This window comes from Salmo salar, chromosome 07 (genome assembly GCF_965601325.2).
Source record: "Salmo salar chromosome 07, fSalSal1, whole genome shotgun sequence".
In the NCBI taxonomy this organism is placed as follows: Eukaryota; Metazoa; Chordata; class Actinopteri; order Salmoniformes; family Salmonidae; genus Salmo; species Salmo salar.
This window is the reverse complement of record NC_138297.1, coordinates 18,620,076-18,638,955: the sequence shown is the minus strand read 5'-3', so window position 1 is coordinate 18,638,955 and position 18,880 is coordinate 18,620,076. Positions and strand designations below refer to the sequence as shown.

The 18,880-nt window shown below is 42.2% G+C and overlaps 2 protein-coding genes across 2 annotated transcripts; both read left to right on the top strand.

Moving 5' to 3' along the window:
* The first annotated feature begins 5 nt into the window (after positions 1-5).
* Positions 6-7,388, top strand: LOC106608631 (uncharacterized). Its single transcript, XM_014206698.3, has 12 exons — positions 6-189; positions 2,302-2,343; positions 2,512-2,622; positions 2,964-3,077; positions 3,448-3,513; positions 3,640-3,660; positions 3,764-3,808; positions 4,427-4,468; positions 4,786-4,887; positions 4,997-5,021; positions 5,426-5,508; positions 6,577-7,388. The coding sequence occupies exons 1-12, from the start codon at positions 126-128 to the stop codon at positions 6,588-6,590; spliced, it is 729 nt and encodes a 242-aa protein (XP_014062173.1). The 5' UTR covers positions 6-125; the 3' UTR covers positions 6,591-7,388.
* An 8,422-nt stretch (positions 7,389-15,810) lies between these two features.
* On the top strand, positions 15,811-18,314 carry LOC100194546 (DNA-damage-inducible transcript 4-like). Its single transcript, NM_001139632.1, is given in 3 exon segments — positions 15,811-15,931; positions 16,239-16,362; positions 16,707-18,314. Coding segments are annotated over 2 exon segments (585 nt in total). The 5' UTR covers positions 15,811-15,931; positions 16,239-16,268; the 3' UTR covers positions 17,198-18,314.
* Positions 18,315-18,880: the final 566 nt, after the last annotated feature.

Sequence of the window (18,880 nt, the reverse complement as noted above, 5' to 3'; positions counted from 1 at the left end):
AGTGCCAAAATAAGCAGCTATGGGCCAGAATATGAACACCTTTTCCACTGGTTGATAGCAGTGGCTCACACAGCTCTGAAGAACCCTGAGAAGCAGCCTGGAGGGGAACGCTCAGTAGAACCACCATGGAGACCGTTAGGATAGCCCTACTCGTCTTCCTTCTAACCTCGCTCCAGCTCCTCACAACAGGTAAGCCTACAGGGATATTTAGACCTGCTTTTGGCAGTCCAAAATGACTTCTAAGTGGCTTGGATAGGAGAGTGCACATGGTGACAAAGGATTGTTGTCTCACAGACAGAAATGTTGAATTCAATTAATAATGGGTTTTAAAAGTTACACAGTTACAAAATGTTTAACACTGTTGGACAGATACTAGTTTTAGTCAGGCAAAATGGATGCTTGAAAAAAATAGGCAAAAAGACTTGCCAGTAGTTGCACTGTATAGTGTTTTATGTTGTCTTGATGAGTAGAATAATTGTATTTACTTATTGTCTTAATCAGACTTGGTTTGCAAATAAAAAAATCTTGCATATGGACATTTGGGTCGTTAAATATCTTATATAATAACACACGAAACATGACTGGCGATCACAATCAAGATATCCAGAACAGTATGTTTGTGAGTTGTTCTAAGAGAGGCTCACACTTTGAACATTTTTCCAGGGACGTCCAATGATGCCTATGTGCATTTTTCCGTTGGTACGAGCCTGAGATAAGAGCAGCATTGTTTTTTTGTTGTCGATTGGAATCTTGTGTAGTGTTTCCCCCCCAAAACCGGTATATTATCCTTATCAGCCACATGTGGAGGAAGGTACAGCCTCAACCCTTAATAAGGTGCTATGAATTTTAATAACGCAGCATAACACTTCGGGTTAAGGTGTGTCAAGTGTTACCAGGATAACTCAGAGACCTCCCCACGGTACAAGTCGCCCAAGGGAGGCATATGGACATGAAGGTTGACAGGGAGACGCACCAAAGCTGTTGGCAGGACATTGAAACGTCCCTGTTTTACTAAAAATCAATTGTAAGACCAGATGCACACACAAAATAGTCTTTATTAGGTGTGTGTGTGAGGAACACTGTTCAGCACATTGTGTGCTTTACACCTACACTGAGTATATAAAACATTAAGAACACCTGCTCTTTCCATGACAGACTGACCAGGTGAAAGATATGATCCCTTATTGATGTCACTTGTTAAATCCACTTCAATCAGTGTAGATTAAGGAGAAGTGACAAGTTAAAGAAGGATTTTTAAGCTTAGAGACAATTGAAACATGGATTGTGTATGTGTGCCATTCAGAGGGTGAATGGGAAAGACAAAATGTTTAAGTGCCTTTGAACAGGGTATGGTGGTAGGTGCCAGGCACACCGGTTTGTGTCAAGAACTGCAACACTGCTGGGTTTTTCACACTCAAGAATGGTCCACCACCCAAAGGACATCCAGGCAACTTGACACAACTCTGGGAAACGTTGGAGTCAACATGGGCCAGCATCCCTCTGGAACGCTTTCGACATCTTGTAGAGTCCATGCCCCGACGAATTAAGGCTGTTCTGATGGAAAAGGGTGGTTGCAACTCAATATTAGGAAGGTATGCTTAAAATGTTTCGTACTCTCCGTTTATATTTCAAGTCTCTGCAAGTTCAGTGAATTTATGCAACAAATTCACTTAAGATTAGCCATCCTTGGCAATCTTTTTATGAGACAAATTGCATCGGACAACACGGATAATAAGACAGAACATATAGGAATAAAAAACATTGTTTGGCGTCCAGGCCGAGACAAATGAATGTGGTTACTTGGGCTTGTGGAAAAAATAAAGAGGGAGTCTCCTGATTTGTTGTTTTGCTTGGAGCATGGGCACAGATCCAGGACCTGCTCTGCCCAGAAAGGTGATTGGAGCTGTAGATAGCCAGTGAGAACCAAACTGCTCCTTCTCTTACAGAGGGTGAGAGATCATTGTCCTGACCGTTTCGAAGTGAAATGATCCAATCGGCAGCAAATCTCCTTCCTGCATGAATGTAAACATCTGCAGGAAACACCCAAGCAAAGCCCTAGTGGCTACAGTGCAAGCCTCTATGGAGTGGACAGAGACATTTTTTTTTCTTCCCCCCCCTTGCAAATATGTCCCACCATAATATATACAAAACTAAATTGATAAAGGGTTCTCTTAGCAGGAAGTATCTGCCTACAATATATTATATTACATCTAAAAACTAAACTCACTGAATGATTTAATTGTTTTTGTCTGCCTCTCGTCTGTTGTTCAAATGCTTATGGTGTTGCCACACTAAAACCAGCACAACAATCAACAACAAGCAAACGACCAGATGCATATTCGGGTAGGTATATTATAAACCATTTGAGTTACTGAGGTAATATTTCAAGAGACAAGGATAGTCATTTGAAAAAATCTCAGGGATTCCTGCTTTTCTTTTTTATTGCAAACAAAAAATGAACACTCAAGAGGCTGGTTGCATTTTAAAGTCTGAAAGATTTTCGCATCACAGATGCTGCTAAGTCTGTCGTCACAGAAACTACGACACCCGTCATGACTGTTCCTCTTTCCACTGTAAACAACCTTGGTACAAACGTTCCTGCAACCAGTGTGACCCCAACCAGTAAGTCAAATAAAAACTTTTCAAAACATGGTCTAATGTTACAATGTCCTAATGTTCTAGTTCAAATAAGTGTCAGAACATTAGGACATTGTAACATTAGAAAGTGTTCAATCTTTAGAGATAGGTACAGTATGCTGGTTTAGAAACTCTGCTATTAACACAGCATCATAAAATGCATCATTCCGGCTGTATTTCTGTATTTTGAACGTGATATATCTTGTAAACTTGATTGCTGACATGCAAAACATTTTTGGGACTATATCAACAATGGACTAATGAAACAAATACCAAAATATTGTTTTGTGGTGGGATTTTCCTTTAAGACTGATTTTGCATTCCAGAGACAGAGACTTCTACCTCAGCGCCTGCTACATCAACAGTAACAGAAAATACAAAGATTTCATCCTCACCCCTAGTCACAGTGAAGTCCACATCTCCATATACTACGGATAATGGTGAGACTTCATAGACATTTCATTTAAATTGGCTATTGAAATGTAATCTGTCTTCTCTGTGAACTTAATTTTTATGACAGAGGTCCTACATCATACAATAGGTCTGATGTGCTCATGTGATTGTGCAATAAGCTCTACAGATGTAAAACCAGATGATAATAGCCAGGGTTCGAACATGTATACAGCATCTCGGAGTGCTGATTTAGGATCAGTCTTGTCTTTCAGGTCACACTGAATAAGATTACATGGACAGGGAGGAGCTGATCCCACTGTAGATCAGCACTCCTACTCTGAGAAGCTTAATACTGCCCCAGATCTTTTAAAATGTTAGACATTTTCTGAACGAGTGCATTCTACCTCGTTCGCACAGGAACACAAGGGACCCAGGCCCCAACAACTGTTACCAAGAGTGACCCACTAAACAAAATGCTCTCAGGTAGGAGATGATTTATTTACCCTCTCTCAAATCACAATAGAGAGAGGCCAGAGGATAGCAAGTACTGCATTGGGTTAACGATACCATGACCCCATAACAATGTTTTGACATGAATGTTGTCTTCAGGTTCAGAGGATGAAAATACAGGTATGTCTAAAGCACCATCACTGTGCCTCAGTTCACTATTATGTCCACTACCTGTGTAGGAAAACACGATGGTATAATGATAAAAATGACAATGTTTTTCCAGGTCAAGATAGAGTCAAGGACAATAAGAATACGGGTCAAGATGCCGGTACGTCCTCTGCTACCATCATCTGTATAGGAATAAACTCACATTGTCACGAATGGTGCTCCATTTTCCTTGCACTGAAAAACACATGGTCCGCAAAATAACCAGAACATTTTAAATGGACACATTATCCAGATGACAAGTTACCAACACCATATATACAAAAGTATGTGGACACTTTCAAATGAGTGGATTCGGCTATTTCAGCCACACCCGTTGCTGACAGGAGTATAAAATCGAGCACACCGCCATGCAATCTCCACAGAAAAACATTGGCAGTAGAACGGCCTTACTGAAGAGCTCAGTGACTTTCAATGTGGCACCATCATAGGATACCACCTTTCCAACAAGTCAGTTTGTCAAATTTCTGCCCTGCTTAGAGCTGCCCCGACCAACTGTAAGTGCTGTTATTGTGAAGCAGCAAAGGGGGGACCAACTCCATATCAATGCCCATGATTTTGGAATGAGATGTTCAACGAGCAGGTGTCCACATACTTTTGGTCATGTAGTGTATTATGCAACTAGCATCTCCTTCTCGTGGTCATCGAAAGTTCAAAGTTACAGCATAAATCACACTGCAGAGTATATGGAGTTTTACGTTATGTTATTGTTTTCTACCAGGTCAAAAGGCTGAAGGTGAAGAGACGGAAACTCCTAAATCAGGTAATGTAGCATCTTTATGGACCCATTTACCTCAGCATCTATGTTCTACCACACCCACCAGAGGGTGCACACACTTCACATTTGACTGGGGGGTGTGTGTGTGTGTGTGTGTGTGTGTGTGTGTGTGTGTGTGTGTGTGTGTGTGTGTGTGTGTGTGCAAAGTCAATAGTCAAGCCATGTTTGATTACAAATCATCATAAATTGCCTACAGTTCACATTGTCCCAACAATAGTACTAATCCAACTTCTCATGGGATGTGAAAAACAACAGTTTTGTCTGCCACACTAAAGAAAGATATACCTCCTCTTTGTCTTCAGATAAGAACCTGCTGTGGATTCTTTTGCCAGTCCTGGCAGTTGTGGGGGCTGCTGTCGTGTTCCTTCTGAAAAGTAAATGCATGAAGGACCACGATCACACAGGTACTACTCAATGACTGAAACAGCTGTGACTCTACACAGCATTATGTCTACATACTCATTACAAACTAAATATCACTCATTATTCAATTTTTTTTTTGTCCCTGAACAGAGATAACTGATAATGGAACAGAAAAGTAAGTATAGTCGTTGGACTGTACATAAAGATACCATTTAGACAAGACCCCATTTGAACAGTTTAATTATAAACTGGGTGGTTTCAGGCCCTGAATGCTGATTGGCTGAAAGCCGTGGTATATCACGTGTATGACAGAACATGTATTTTTACCGTTCTAATTACGTTGGTAACCAGTTTATAATAGCAACAAGGCACCTCTGGGGTTTGTGGTATATTGCTAATATACCACGGCTAAGGGCTGTATCCAGGCACTCCGCGTTGCGTCGTGCTTAAGAACTGCCCTTAGCCGTGGTATATTGGCCATATACCACACCCCCTCGGGCCTTATTGTTTAAATATACTGTGATCTCGTCCAAAAATACTATTTTACCACCAATATGCCGTGCTGTCTCCTCTTTGCAGTGCCTCTTTCCAGAGCAGGCCGGACAACGCCAAAGACGGTGTCATGCTTCTCGGGGTGAAGTCTTCAGGCGGTGAAGACAATGGTACATTTAAACTGTTTACTTACTAGCATGTTAGTATCGTCAAACGGTGAGGCGCTGTTATACTGTATACTTCCAGCAGCTCTGGTGAATGCATTACCAGGCCATTGCAGTACAGCTTGGCTCGGCTCAGTAGTGTGAAAAATATTATAACAAGCAATTAGTCTATTCAGTTCCCATGACTCCTACCCCTCAAGTGAAGTAAAGACAAGGAGGAACACTTCAATAAAATGTTGAAGAGAATCATGCATACCATTAGTCTTCTACTTAACTTTTCCAAGTTCTCGCACTCATTTCCACCATCCCGCTACATTCCAACTATGTTTCATCAGGCGTGGACCTGCAATTATTTCAGGGAAGTTTGGAGCTTTTAATATCTCATTGTGCACATTTAGTGAACGAGCCTGGGCTGCAGAGAACAGGGGAAGGTGTTTCCTGTGATTTCTCGTCCCCACCCTTGAAAGACCAGCAGAGGATGAGAGATGGGAACTTCCTCACACAAACACAGACTATTTTGGACGGGACCTATTGTGTGGCTCCCTGGGCCGGCAAATGTCAATGTGCCCTGAGCAGACCCTGTGTGTAGTTTGCACCTCAGGCATATATAGGCCTACCTCCCCAAATGGGAATTAGGCATAACAATCCCTACTTTCCTCCCTTTTCACTGTAATCAGAGCCTCTATCTGTTTGCTGGTAAACTCTGATATCTGGACAATAATACAACATTGAACTCTACTGTTCTGTTGAGCAACCATGAAGCAAACGCACCAGGGGTGAGTTCAGCAGGACGCGACGTTATGGAACATTCAGATAGAAATGTACTATGCAGAACAAGGATGCCTCTGTCATTTAAATTAAGGAATCACGTTGTCTCTATTCCTGGCATTTCTATCTACAATGTTTGACAACCTTTGGCTACTGATCGTGGCCCTGGATATTCCTATTCTAATGCGAGGGATGTTGTAATATAAAGAACGGTCTCATTTATATAACCACACCTGTCAGATTAGATCCTGGGTTAGGGTTTTATAATAGATAACTAGTTTGTTAATTTTGAACTCTCCATTTCAGCTGCTGCAAGATAAAAGGGAGGCCATCCCATTCGAAATGACCAACGGATGAGGACGAGCTCTTACAACCCAAAAAATGGTCCAGATCCCTTCACCTTCAACGATCTAAACTGTATGGACTATCAAATATGGCGTCACAGAATCCCAAAAGTTACTAAAGTGGGAACATTTGTATATGGTTTGTGAGTATTGTAGGATATGCGGCTCTTAACTGAACACGTGTCTGTTAGAAGATATAGCATTTTTTATTATGTACGTCATTGTTTTGTGTATTCCAATTTTGATGGTAATTTAGTCAAGAAAGAATTGTGATTTTAACTTAATCAAGACCAACATCCAGACATTTTAGTCAGGAAAATTATGCTGGATCCTGAATTAATATGAATAAATTAACCCAAATTGTCATTGTCTGAGTGTACGATGATTGTTTGTCTCACCCCTGTATTCAAGATACTGGTTTTGATTTGATTAAATGTACTGAACCTGAATTCAACACACAATTCCTCGATTTAAACCAGTTAGTGACCAGTACACATGGTTAACAAGTGTTTGTATGCTTTAAATCTGTTTAAAATAATTATTTAGTTTTCAGTGTAAATGCCAGGATTGTAAAGATGAGCTCTTTTACCAGTAAGTTTCCTGCTTTTGAACAAGTTATTTTGTATATTAGCTGTTCTTGTCAGAAAACATTTGTCAAATGTTTCCCAAGGAGGGTTGGGTTTGTTAAAATCACAGATGTATGTTTTATAAAATTTGGGGTGAAAGCAAATAAACTAAATGTGTTTCTTTTTTGTAAAGGAGCAATCCATAAGATTTCCCTCTGGTCAATGTTTATTTGAATTTCTCAAATACAGAACAGGGCTGTTTTATATTGGTTGAATATTTGTTGTTTTGCACCCGTACATGCTAACGAAACTTTGGCGCCAGGAATACGATGCATAAGTTAATGTTGATTTTGGATGTTGACTACACCTGGCTACACACTGTATCTGATTGATTTGAATGTGTTGAGTTATATAATGCACCATTGGTTCTTACCGGTATGCAAATAAGCAAACCTTATAAGCGTATCGTATTCCCAAATAGTAGACACGTTTTTAATAGACAGCAAAGTCCAGGCCCAGCTGCTCCCATCACTCCTGGAGGGTTTAGTTCCAACCAGGTTGTCTTTCTTTGCCGTCAAACCGCACTGATTATCAGATCTCACAATGCTTTATCTGAGTAACCATTTGAATAGGCTATATTATAACACAGGCCTAGTAATCTTCTGAGATGCGCAGCAAGTAGAGCCTACTTGATTCGCCACCTGTAAAGTGTCTACTTCTTTATCAAAGGAAACGGCATGGCTAATGTAGCCTGGTAACCTTTCAGAACTGCACAGCCGAAGAATAGCACACCAAAGAGGGTATTGTCCCTTTACGAGACATTACCCTCACTGGGGTGAACAAGGAGGAAGCGGTGATGAGGGTGGTGAAAAACTGAAGAGTTCTGCTAGTGCAACTGGTGATGATGAGGAAGGAGCTTCTGCAATATGTAGGTCTTCACAAAGGTACGCATAGAGTTGTTGTCCTTCCAGATACTCAACCTCTCAGTGCAGGCCCTGATAGAAAGGGTGGACAGACTCCAAGGAATTCTCTCTTATTGGGCAGGTGGAACATAAGGGACTATTCGGATGTACTCCAGTTCTCTCCGAGAATGCTGACTAGGAACACTATGACACACCAGCCAGACCAACAATCACACTGACTCCTCAACAAAAAAGACCATGATACAGTGTTAATATGTATTATAACATGCAAAGATATGAGCCAGGGAATGACCCCAGAGGACACCTCATAGACTACTATAACTCCCTACCCATGGAGCTTAGCTACTCATTGCCATTTGTTAATTAGGATCCCCATTAGGTTTTGCAGTAGGTACTCTTCCTGGGGTCCACAAAACATGAAAAGTAACAAAACACATTTTAAATACAACGATATGCAATACAACTAAAAAAGGAATACAAACAATACAACTGAAAAAGTATGTGTGTTAGAGTGTCTGTGTGTGTATGTGTGTGTGTGTCCCCTCACAGTCCCCGCTGTTCCATGAGTTGTTTAATCCATTTTTTAAAAGGTAATTTCGCTGTTTGCTTGAGAAATTGGAGATGGGAGTGCCATGCGATCATGGCTCTGTATAAAACTGTGTGCTGTGAATTCGTTTTGGACTTGGGGACTGTGAAGAGACCCCTGGTGGCATGTCTTGTGGGGAATGTACAGGTGTTTGAGCTGAATGTTATTCGATTATGCAAACAATCTGGAATTTGTCACAGTAATATTTATCTTAAAAACTAGAAGAGAAGCAGTTAATCTCTTGTCAACCCTCAACCATCTCAACATGAAACTGGGTCACTTCCATTACTTTGGCTGCATGTTTGGGGTCATTGTCCTCTTGGAATGTAAATCTTCGCCCCAGTCTAAGGTTGTTTGCACTCTGAAGCAGGTTTTCATCAAGGATTTGCCTGTATTTGGGTCCATTCATTGTTCCCTCTGTCCTTACCAGTCTCCCAGTCCCTGCCACTGAAAAGCATCCCCACAGTATGATGCTGCCACCACCATGCTTCACGGTAGGGATGTGTTGGATGGGTGATGAGCTGTGCCTGGTTTTCTCCAGACATTGCGCTTTGCATTCACGACAAAGAGCACAATTTTTGTCTCATTAGACCACATAATCTTTTGACTGGTGCTCTCACAGTCTTTCACGTGCCTTTTTGCAAACTCCAGGCGTACTGTCATATGCCTTTTTCTCAGGAGTGGCTTCCATCTGGCCACCCTCCCATAAAGCACAGATTGGTGAAGTGCTGTAGAGACTGTTGTCCTTCTAGCAGGTTCTCCCATCTCAGCCAAGGAACTCTGTAGTTCTCTCAGAGTGGTCAGTGGTTTCTTGATCACCTCCCTGACCAAGGTCCTTCTTGTCCGGTTGCTCAAATTGGTTGGATGGCCAGCTCTAGGCATAGTCTGGGTAGTTCCATATTTTTTCAATTTCCCAATGATGTGCTCTTGGAAAATGTCAATAGAAATTGTTTTATACCCTTCCCTAGATATCTGCCTCATCACAATTCTATCTCGGGGATCTACAGACAGTCCTTGGACTTCTTCCATTTAAGAATGATGGAGGCCACTGTGTTGGGGATCTTCAATGCTGCTGCAGAAATGTTTTGGTACCCTTCCCAAGATCTATGTCTCGACACAATCCTGTCTGGGAGCTCTAAGGACAATTCCTTCAACCTCATGTCTTGGTTTCTGTTCTGACATGCACTGTCAACTGTGGGACTTTATATAGACAGGTGTGTTTCTTTCTAAATCATGTCCAAACAATTGAATTGGCCAGTGGTGGACTCCAATCAAGTTGTAGTGACATCTCAAGGATGATAAAAGAAAATTGGATGCACCTTTCAGTTCAATATGGAGTGGCATTGCAAAGGGGTATGAATACATATGTAAATGAGATATTTCTGTATGTAATTTAATACATTTGCTAAAATGTCTAAAAAAAATGTTTTCCCTTTCTCATTATGGGGTATTGTGTGTACATGGGTGAGAGAAAGAAATCTATTTAATTCATTTTTTGAATTCAGGCTGTAACACTAAAATTTGAAATAAATCAAGGGGTATGAATACTTTATGAGGGTACTGTGTGACCCCATTTATGACATGATGTGGGTTTAGTTTCATTGGTGGCACCATGCCAAACATTTGCTTCAGTTTCAGTTTAATCAGAAATAAAAAACCTGCTGCATCACTGCTTTCAACGTTTACAATTTTAAAACAGGAGACGATTTGATTCAACAATACAGGTAACAAATTGCCTCTTAGACATGACCTGCTTATTATAATGAACTAGTGACAACTGTATTATGTCGCTGGGGATTATGTGGAAGAGAAATTAAAGGAAGAAGAGAGACACGTGGGAGATGGACGACGGCTCCAAAATGGGAGATGGATGGCAGTTCCAAAATGAGAGATGGATGACGGTTCCAAAATGGGAGATGGATGACTGTTGCAAAATGGCAGCGTCCATGGAAGCATTGCTTGAATATGAAAAGTGTGACAAAGAGCGGTCCAATAATGAATTTCTTACTGGACTGCATTTTTTTTAGAATGGGAGGTTCATTTTGGAAATCCATTTGTACTATCGAGGACTGTGAAGAGCGCAGTGGGAAAAGTGGATTCAATAAGGGGCTCAAGAAGCGGCCTTGTTTTAGGTAATTGTGTTGATGAAGAACAGAGGAAGCGTGCGCTGGATCTGGCTAAATCGTCCACGTCAGAAGTAACCTGTATTGATCTTCGGAGCAGTGACCCTGCCAAAGGAGTGATAGCTGGAGTCTCGTTAGATATAGATGACAAGTACCTTATTCAGAAAATGGCAGGAGTGGTCAGTGCACGTCGCCTGACCCATATGGTAAATGGAAGGAAGGAGAAAATCCTATCGATACCATTGTTGTTTGAGGAGACTCTACCTGAATATGTAAAGCTTAGATATGTGAGGTATGCCGTGAGAGCGTCTGTGTCCAAACCACTACAGTGTGGGAATTGTAAAATATATGGTCACGTGTCAAATGTTTGCAGACAGACAAAGTATGGTATTGAAGAATCTGTGAATGGAAATGTCGCAATGGGATCATAATCTGGACATCCTTGAGTGCCCTGTTAGGGTGAAGGAGGTCGAGGTGTCAAGGATCAGGGCTGTACATCAGATCTCCTATGTGGAGGCGGTGAAGAAAGTCGAAGGGGCAAGAGGCCATAGTGTTGAAGAAGATATGGGGTTGGATGCAATGCAACCAGTTGCTAATGTTTTAAGTCAATCAAGTTATCTCGAAACACTCATTGTGAAGAAGGTGGATTTTGGACACTTATTATCCACCCGCACAGTAAGTGGCGGAATGCACATCCAATTGTTGCAAAAGCCATTATACAGTAGAAGAGAAATGCAACCCAACAGAAGAGGCATGCTGGGCCTCCTGTTAGATTCCACAAGAAGGTCAGGGGATGCAATAGGAGTCATGAATCGCTGAGAAGAAATGGGTGCCAGCATACCAGGCCCCTTGGGCAGGGAGATAACAAGAGGACCCTCCTCCGTTGCACTGGATTAGTAATGTGAAGCTCAACCAGGGATACGTTTGCCTCATTCAGGGAAGCTGATTCGACAAATGGGAATATTTCACAGGCAGAGTTTGGCAGCACTCGCTTTACTCACTAAAACTGAAGGCCACACAGGCAAACTGAGGGACTGAAGACTATTGCCCTAATTACAGCCATTTCAAAGTCTTAGACAGACCATAGTGCCAAATACAGTTCTGTCTATTAAAAAGTTATATTTTCTTCATATATTTGATTCAACCAGGCCTCTAAAGCCGGATTCTCCAATTTATGAGTTGGGGTTAGCGATGCCGCAACCACCGGAAGTTGATTTAAAACTATTTTGTGAAAAACGCTATCACACAATGTTAGCTCTCACACAAAATGTGGTTTGGAATTTAAGACATTGCTATCATTTGCTTGAACGAGGAAGTGCAGTGCAGAGTACACCCAAACCCAATCTGCTCATGATTCAACTGAAATTGAACACTGAACCGGCAGGGGGCAGAGATAAACATTGTTGTTTTGGTATAACCACAATGCCTCTCAAAAACTGCTCATTTCGGTGAAGGAAGTGGCCAGGGTGAAGGCTGAGATGGAGGAGAAAAGAGAGAAGGAGGTGGCCAGTTGTAAAGATCCCCAAATGGAGCAAGAGGGCTGTAGGAAATAGAGGGTGTGCCTGTGTACTGTAGACCTGCAGAGAGATACAGGGAGATACACTGCATTCGGAAAGTATTCAGACCCCTTGACTTTTCCCACATTTTGTTACATTACAGACTTATTCTAAAATGGATTAAATCCATTTTTGTCCTCATCAATCTACACATAATATCCCACAATGACAAAGGGGAAACAGGTTTTTAGAAATGTTTGCACACTTAAAAAAAATATTGAAATTGAAATTAAGCTCAGGTGCATCCTGTTTGATCATCCTTGAGATGTTTATACAACTTGATTGGAGTCCACCTGCGATAAATTAAATTGATTGGACATGATTTGGAAAGGCACACACCTGTCTATATAAGGTCCCACAGTTGACATTGCATGTCAGAGCAAAAACCAAGCCATTAGGTTGAAGGAATTGTCCGTGGAGCGCTGAGACAGGATTGTGTCGAGGCACAGATCTGGGAAAGGGCACCAAAACATTTCTGCAGCATTGATGGTCCCCAAAAACAAAGTGGCTCCATCATTCTTAAATGGAAGAAGTTTGGAACCACCAAGACTCTTCCTAGAGCTGGCTGCCCGGCCAAACTGAGCAATCGGGGGAGAAGGGCATTGGTCAGGGAGGTGACCAAGAACCCGATGGTCACTCTGACAGAGCTCTAGAGTTCCTCTGTGGAGATGGAAGAATCTTCCAGAAGGACAACCATCTCTGCAGCACTCTACCAGTCAGGCCTTTTATGGTAGAGTGGCCAGACGAAAGCCACTCCTCAGTAAAAGGCTCATGACAGCCCACTTGGAGTTTGCCAAAAGGTACCTAAAGACTTTTAGACCATGAGAAACAAGATTCTCTGGTCTGATGAAACAAGGATTGAAATGCCAAGCTTCACATCTGGAGGAAACCTGGCACCGTCCCTAAAGTGAAGCATGGTGGTGGCAGCATCATGCTGTGGGGGTGTTTCTCAGTGGCAGGGACTGGGAGACTGGTCAGGAACGAGGGAAAGATGAATGGAGCAAAGTACATAGAGATCCTTGATGAATACCTGCTCCAGAGCGCTCAGGACCTCAGACTGAGGTGAAGGTTCACCTTCCAACAGGACAACGACCCTGAGCACACAGCCAAGACAAGGAGTAGCTCCTCATCTAACCTGACAGAGCTTGAGAGGATCTGCAGAGAAGAATGTGAGAAACTCCCCAAATACAGGTATGCCAAGCTTGTAGCGTAATACCCAAGTAGACTCGAGGCTGTAATCGCTGCCAAAGGTGCTTCAACAAAGTACTGAGTAAAAGGTCTGAATACATATGTAAATGTGATGTTTCTTCTTTTTTTTATACATTTGCAAATATTTCTAAAAACCTATTTTTGCTTTGTTATTATTCGCTGGGGAAAACTGTCTGACCTCGCATTGGTAACTAAAGAGGGCGGAACTTGACTTTATACAGATGTGGGGGAAAATGGCCTTAAAGGTTTTTTTTGGGAATCCTGCCAGAGGGACCTGGCAACCCTGTTTGTGTCATGAACACGGTACGTGTATAACTACAACCAGTTAGCAATGCAGTCCAGCAAGACATTTCCAAGTTTCCTAGTTGCGATTAGCATGTGAAAGCGGCATCCTTATCAGCAAATATTAGTCTGGCTGTTGTGTAATACCCTTATTAAATTTAAAACATTAGCAATGTTAACTGTTCTTCTAGTCTCCAGTTGCACTGGAAATGCATGTGACTGTTTTTTTTAGGGGTATCTTGTTCTATCCATGTGACAGCCAGAGCTCCCTGGTGCGTTGGATTCCATTACCCTCAGCTGTAAAGAGGGAGGGCCAGGCCTGGGGAGTCAGATTGCAAGGGGGAAATCAAATGGCTGTTGAGATGGATTGATAATGGATTCCCAGAGTGTGGCTGTTGCGCTGCAGCTACAGTTAAACATCACTCTTCAAACATCTTATTGAACAATGCACACAAACCTGCCAGTGTCTCTCCATACTGCATAAGTTTGTGATGAGTAACTTTGCCTGAGAACTGAAGACTAGTGATTGCTTCCTGAGCTGAGGATTTAGCTCAGAGTCTTGTGCCGTGCAGAATGTCATGTAAAAATCATCCCAGCGTGAAATAGTTCCCAATCGTTCTGACACAGGACTCCTGGGTTCAAGCCCAGTCTGTCACATTGGTTCCGTGACCGGCATGGGTCTCTGAGAAAGAGGATGGCGAACGGGGGTGAAGTGTAATTTAGGTGGTTTGGTGAATAATGCTCATGTGATGAGTTAATGAAAACGTGTGTAAATTCCCCAAAGCAACGCTAGGCTAGCTCAGTGGGCTAACAGTCTTCTGACGCACAGGAGACCAAAGACAACATACCTTACTGCACTTATCTTGATTTGCCTGACTACACAGACTCCTTGCTCCAGCCAAACGCTACACCATGCCCACGGACGTTAGTTTCTTCTCTGCAATGAGTCTGGATCTGAGTACCTCCCTGATCCTTCAACGAATGCTAACACATTCGGGGCTATCTGATCCAGAAACCGATGGGTTGGGCTAAAGCCAGAACACACGTGGCTAAAGCGGCAGTTTGAAAATTCATCATTGGCTTTGATACTCTGATTGGTTAGAGACGATCCAATCACTGATGACTTTGTTTGTAAAATACCCCTTATTGCACTCATCAATACAAACAACTTCAATGATGGCCGTCTCAGACTAAAGTATGTAGTGAATGACAGAGCAGCGGAATAAATTTGTGTGAGTTGTCAAGGTAACCCTTGATGTGTTCTATTACGCCTTCCACCAATTTCACTCCATGACTTTGGGAAGCTGCTCAGTGAGGCTCCCCAGATCCCATTTCCAGAGGTGTCTGGAAGCAACTGTCTCGTCTCATTTTATGCTCAGTTTTCTTAATTAAATTTAGGAGAGCGTCAAGCCATCTTAGATTCATTACTCCACCTCTAAAATGTACCCAGAGTGCAAAATGAATGTGCAATCCATCCAGTCATACATTTCTCAGCCACTAATAATATCATGTTATAGATAGACACAAAACAGATTGAAAAAAAGTAAGGTAGCAACCATGAATATGCACACATCTCATTAAATTCGGAACAATGAAGTACAAAAGACTCATGCATTTAAGAGACTACCTGTTGAATATGGTCCTTATGGTAATAATTTGACTACTAACACTTTTTCCCTGATGAATTATCGCAGGTGAACGAGTAATTGCAAAATGCAGTTAGCAACAAAGTAATGTTCCTTGATTATTGGTTGACGCAATTTTTTCCGTGGCCAATCATGTGCCTCTGGGCAGACGTTATCTGAGCGCCCTGACAAGCGCGAGGTGTGTTGCTTGGTAAACTTCAGCCAGTACCAGAATGATAAAATGATTCCGATTGGTCAAAGCTGCGTCAGCTGTGAGGAGAACGGTATAAATATGCCCCGACCCTTTTCTCTAGCTGTAGGCTCTGTTGATTTCAGTGTGGTTGTGCTGGCGGGGGGGAAATATTGTTGTTGACCCTATGTGGGGAAGTATTTATAAAAGAGAACCTTTATAAAAAAAAAAGTTATTTATTTTGGGCAAACATCAAGGTAAGAGTTTATTTTATGCGATCCTCATTTAATACTCTGCAAGCAAACGTTCTGCTACACCATGAGGACTAATCAAAAATGTTGTTATACAAAGTTTTCGAAACATTAGCTAGGTATCGCTAACTTGGTTGTAACGTTATCTAGATGCAAGTTTACAATTTGATTCTAGCAAGAAACTTTCGCCAACTTGTCATCAAAACAAAGCTTTTAAGTTATGTAGACCATCTATGCCAAGTTGGCTTGCAAATTGTTGTTAAATTGTTATTGAACATTTTCCCGTTGTGTTTTTTTTTGTTTGTTTTTACAGCACTTTCAAAAAGGAACAAACGGTGTCACTATGGTTGTTGCTACAAGCACACTGAACAGTAAAAACGCTGAATGCATATCAGGATTGGTTGACCGTAGATACGACCAGGCTTGTATCGACAATGGTAAGCTTGGAAGTAGTATTATTATTCTACAATGTATACTTTCTTGTGTAGGCCTATATTTGCAACTGGGCATTTCTAGTCTCCAGCGCTTGTTTACTTCAATATTGGTGCATAGCAGCAGGGAAGAATGGAGCAGGAGGGTGGGAGGGGAGTGGATGGTGAAGTCAACAAAAGATGAAGTCATCTTTTCTCATCAGCTCTGTGCTAGCCTACAGGACTCAGTTATTTGTTAATGAAAGTTGTACTTTATGGAGACACTACATCAAATGTTGTTCAGTGTTTGTTCCATAATGTGCTTTTGCCTCGCACCTTCACTCAACTATTGTCTTTTTGTCTTCAATTAGAGCTGGATTTCTGGGACCACTGTCTGGCTGAACCCCACCTGAATGTGGAGGTGTCTGAGGACAGGACATGTCAGCAGCTGGCCAAGATGTTCGAGACCTGCCTGTCGCGGGCCAAAAAGACCACGCTGCACTGCTCGAAGGTGCTGGTCCCGGAGAAGCTCACTCGGAGGATAGCGCGTGACGTCCTGCGCCTGTCGTCGGGCGAGCCATGCGGCATGCGTGGCTGTGTGCTCTATGTGCACCTGGAACAGGAGAAGTGCTGCAAGCAGCTGGAGCGCATTGTGTACAACGCAGATGTGGTGCCCACCTTTGAGCTGACGCTGGTGTTCAAACAGGATGGCAGCGCCTGGCCCAGCCTCCGAGACTTCCTGCACATCGGTGCCTGTTTCACTCCAGGCTTCAGGCATGTGCTCAAACTCAGTCCGGGCTTCCGGCTCATCAAGAAGAAGCTCTACTCCTCCTCGGCTGGTACCGTGGTTGAAGAGTACTGAGGCAATGGTGGTGGGACTGGGGTGGTGTAAGGGTACAATGCACTTCTACACTTGAGTGTCTGAATGTAAAAATCACTCCTGGAGGGTCTTTTCTACATGTTTTTTTGTATGACTACAGTTTGGCAAGCGATAGAGTAGTGGTATACGAAGGTTATCGGAGGTGTCCAAAGGCCGGTCAACCAGCCTGTCTGTTCCAATGTCCAGAATGGTACAGCTTTATTCAAAATGGACAGGCTTGGTTACTGTAATGGGTTATGGTCTAATGCCTGAACAAGATTAGCATTACTGTCATTGACTTCACAATATTTGAACAGACTTTTCCAATCAGCTGAAGTTAAATGTAACATTCTGAGTATTTATATTGTCACAAACACCAGATGGGTGCAGTGAAATGTGTTTTATGGGGTTAAGTGCCTTGCTCAAGGGCACATTGACAGCTTTTATTGTTCACCTTGTCTGCTCTGGTATTCAAACCAGTGACCTTTCAGTGCTGGCTGTACGCTCTAACCGCTAGGCTACCTGCCACTCTTGGTTGATAGTCTTTGGTAATCAATAATTTTCCTACTCATGATTCAAAATTATAAAGATTTGGCAATTCATGTTTAATGTTGATGTCCTGGTTTTCCACATTTTAGTAAGTACATATTTTTCTTTGTTCAGTCACTAGCCACTTTGAAGTTGCATCAGTCTGTGGAGTTTGTTTCCAGATTTGTCCACTGTGTTCAGCAAAGTAAACACTCCTAGAGGAACAGGACTTGGAAAGTGGTCAGGGGCCATCATGTAGGTGTTCAATGCTGATTTGTGGGTATGTGTTTGTTAGCGAGTCATTGAATGTTTGTCCTTGTGAACATGCTGCTCATCAATGGCGCAGGCTCTCCAACCGCTGGATGCAGATGCCTTAAACTGCCATTAGAAAATGTTAATCAGTTTATTTTTTTGCACTTGTTTAGGTCCTAGCGTCACGGGATTTCTGTGGAGGTTCTTTTTATACCATTTTCTGTCGTTGCAATGCCGTTCTCAATTCACTGTTGCAGTGTTTAAGCAACTGTGGATTTTAAAATTCCTTTTGCAGGAAGTGGGAATCTTGTCTTTTTGACAATAAAACATTTTAAACTGACTTGTCAAGTGTTTAAATATTAATTCAAATGTTTTCCAATCTGGGTTCAACTGCGTTACATTCAACTGAAGTTGGTGAATTCTAATTTTGAAAAATTTGAATTTGACTACAGAATGCAAGTGTTTTTAAAATGGTAAGAAATTGACTTGCCACTAGTCTTGTACAAGAGTTTTTGGCTAATCCATCACCTAGCCAGCTGTGGCGTCTATTCTGGTGCTATGAATGAGACACTAGACATGAGACAAGTTGCACAATACAGGCTTTTCAAAACGTGGCAGCAATATGAACATGACCAGTGGGATTCTCTGTGCTGGGGGGCTGGCATAACACAGAATTTTCAGCATGGTGCATTACAGAATTATCCCATCTAGAAATGCCCATTTCATAGTCTCTCATATGCATGACACTGGGGGAAAAACTACTGGTCCTTGACTGCTTCCCTGTTGCCTTGGGTCATCTAGCAGCATACAACAGGTGGGCCTGATGCTGATTGGTTAACTACATTTCAGCCGGTGTCTATTCCACAAGTTACCACCAGCTAAATTTACCATATGATGAAATGTCTA

Excerpts from the sequence above, each read along its gene's own strand:
- LOC106608631 (XM_014206698.3), top strand. The coding sequence starts at position 126 with ATGGAGACCGTTAGGATAGCCCTACTCGTCTTCCTTCTAACCTCGCTC. Across the intron at positions 3,661-3,763 it reads TTCAGAGGATGAAAATACAG|GTCAAGATAGAGTCAAGGAC; the intron begins GTATGTCTAAAG and ends ATGTTTTTCCAG. Across the intron at positions 4,888-4,996 it reads GAAGGACCACGATCACACAG|AGATAACTGATAATGGAACA; the intron begins GTACTACTCAAT and ends GTCCCTGAACAG.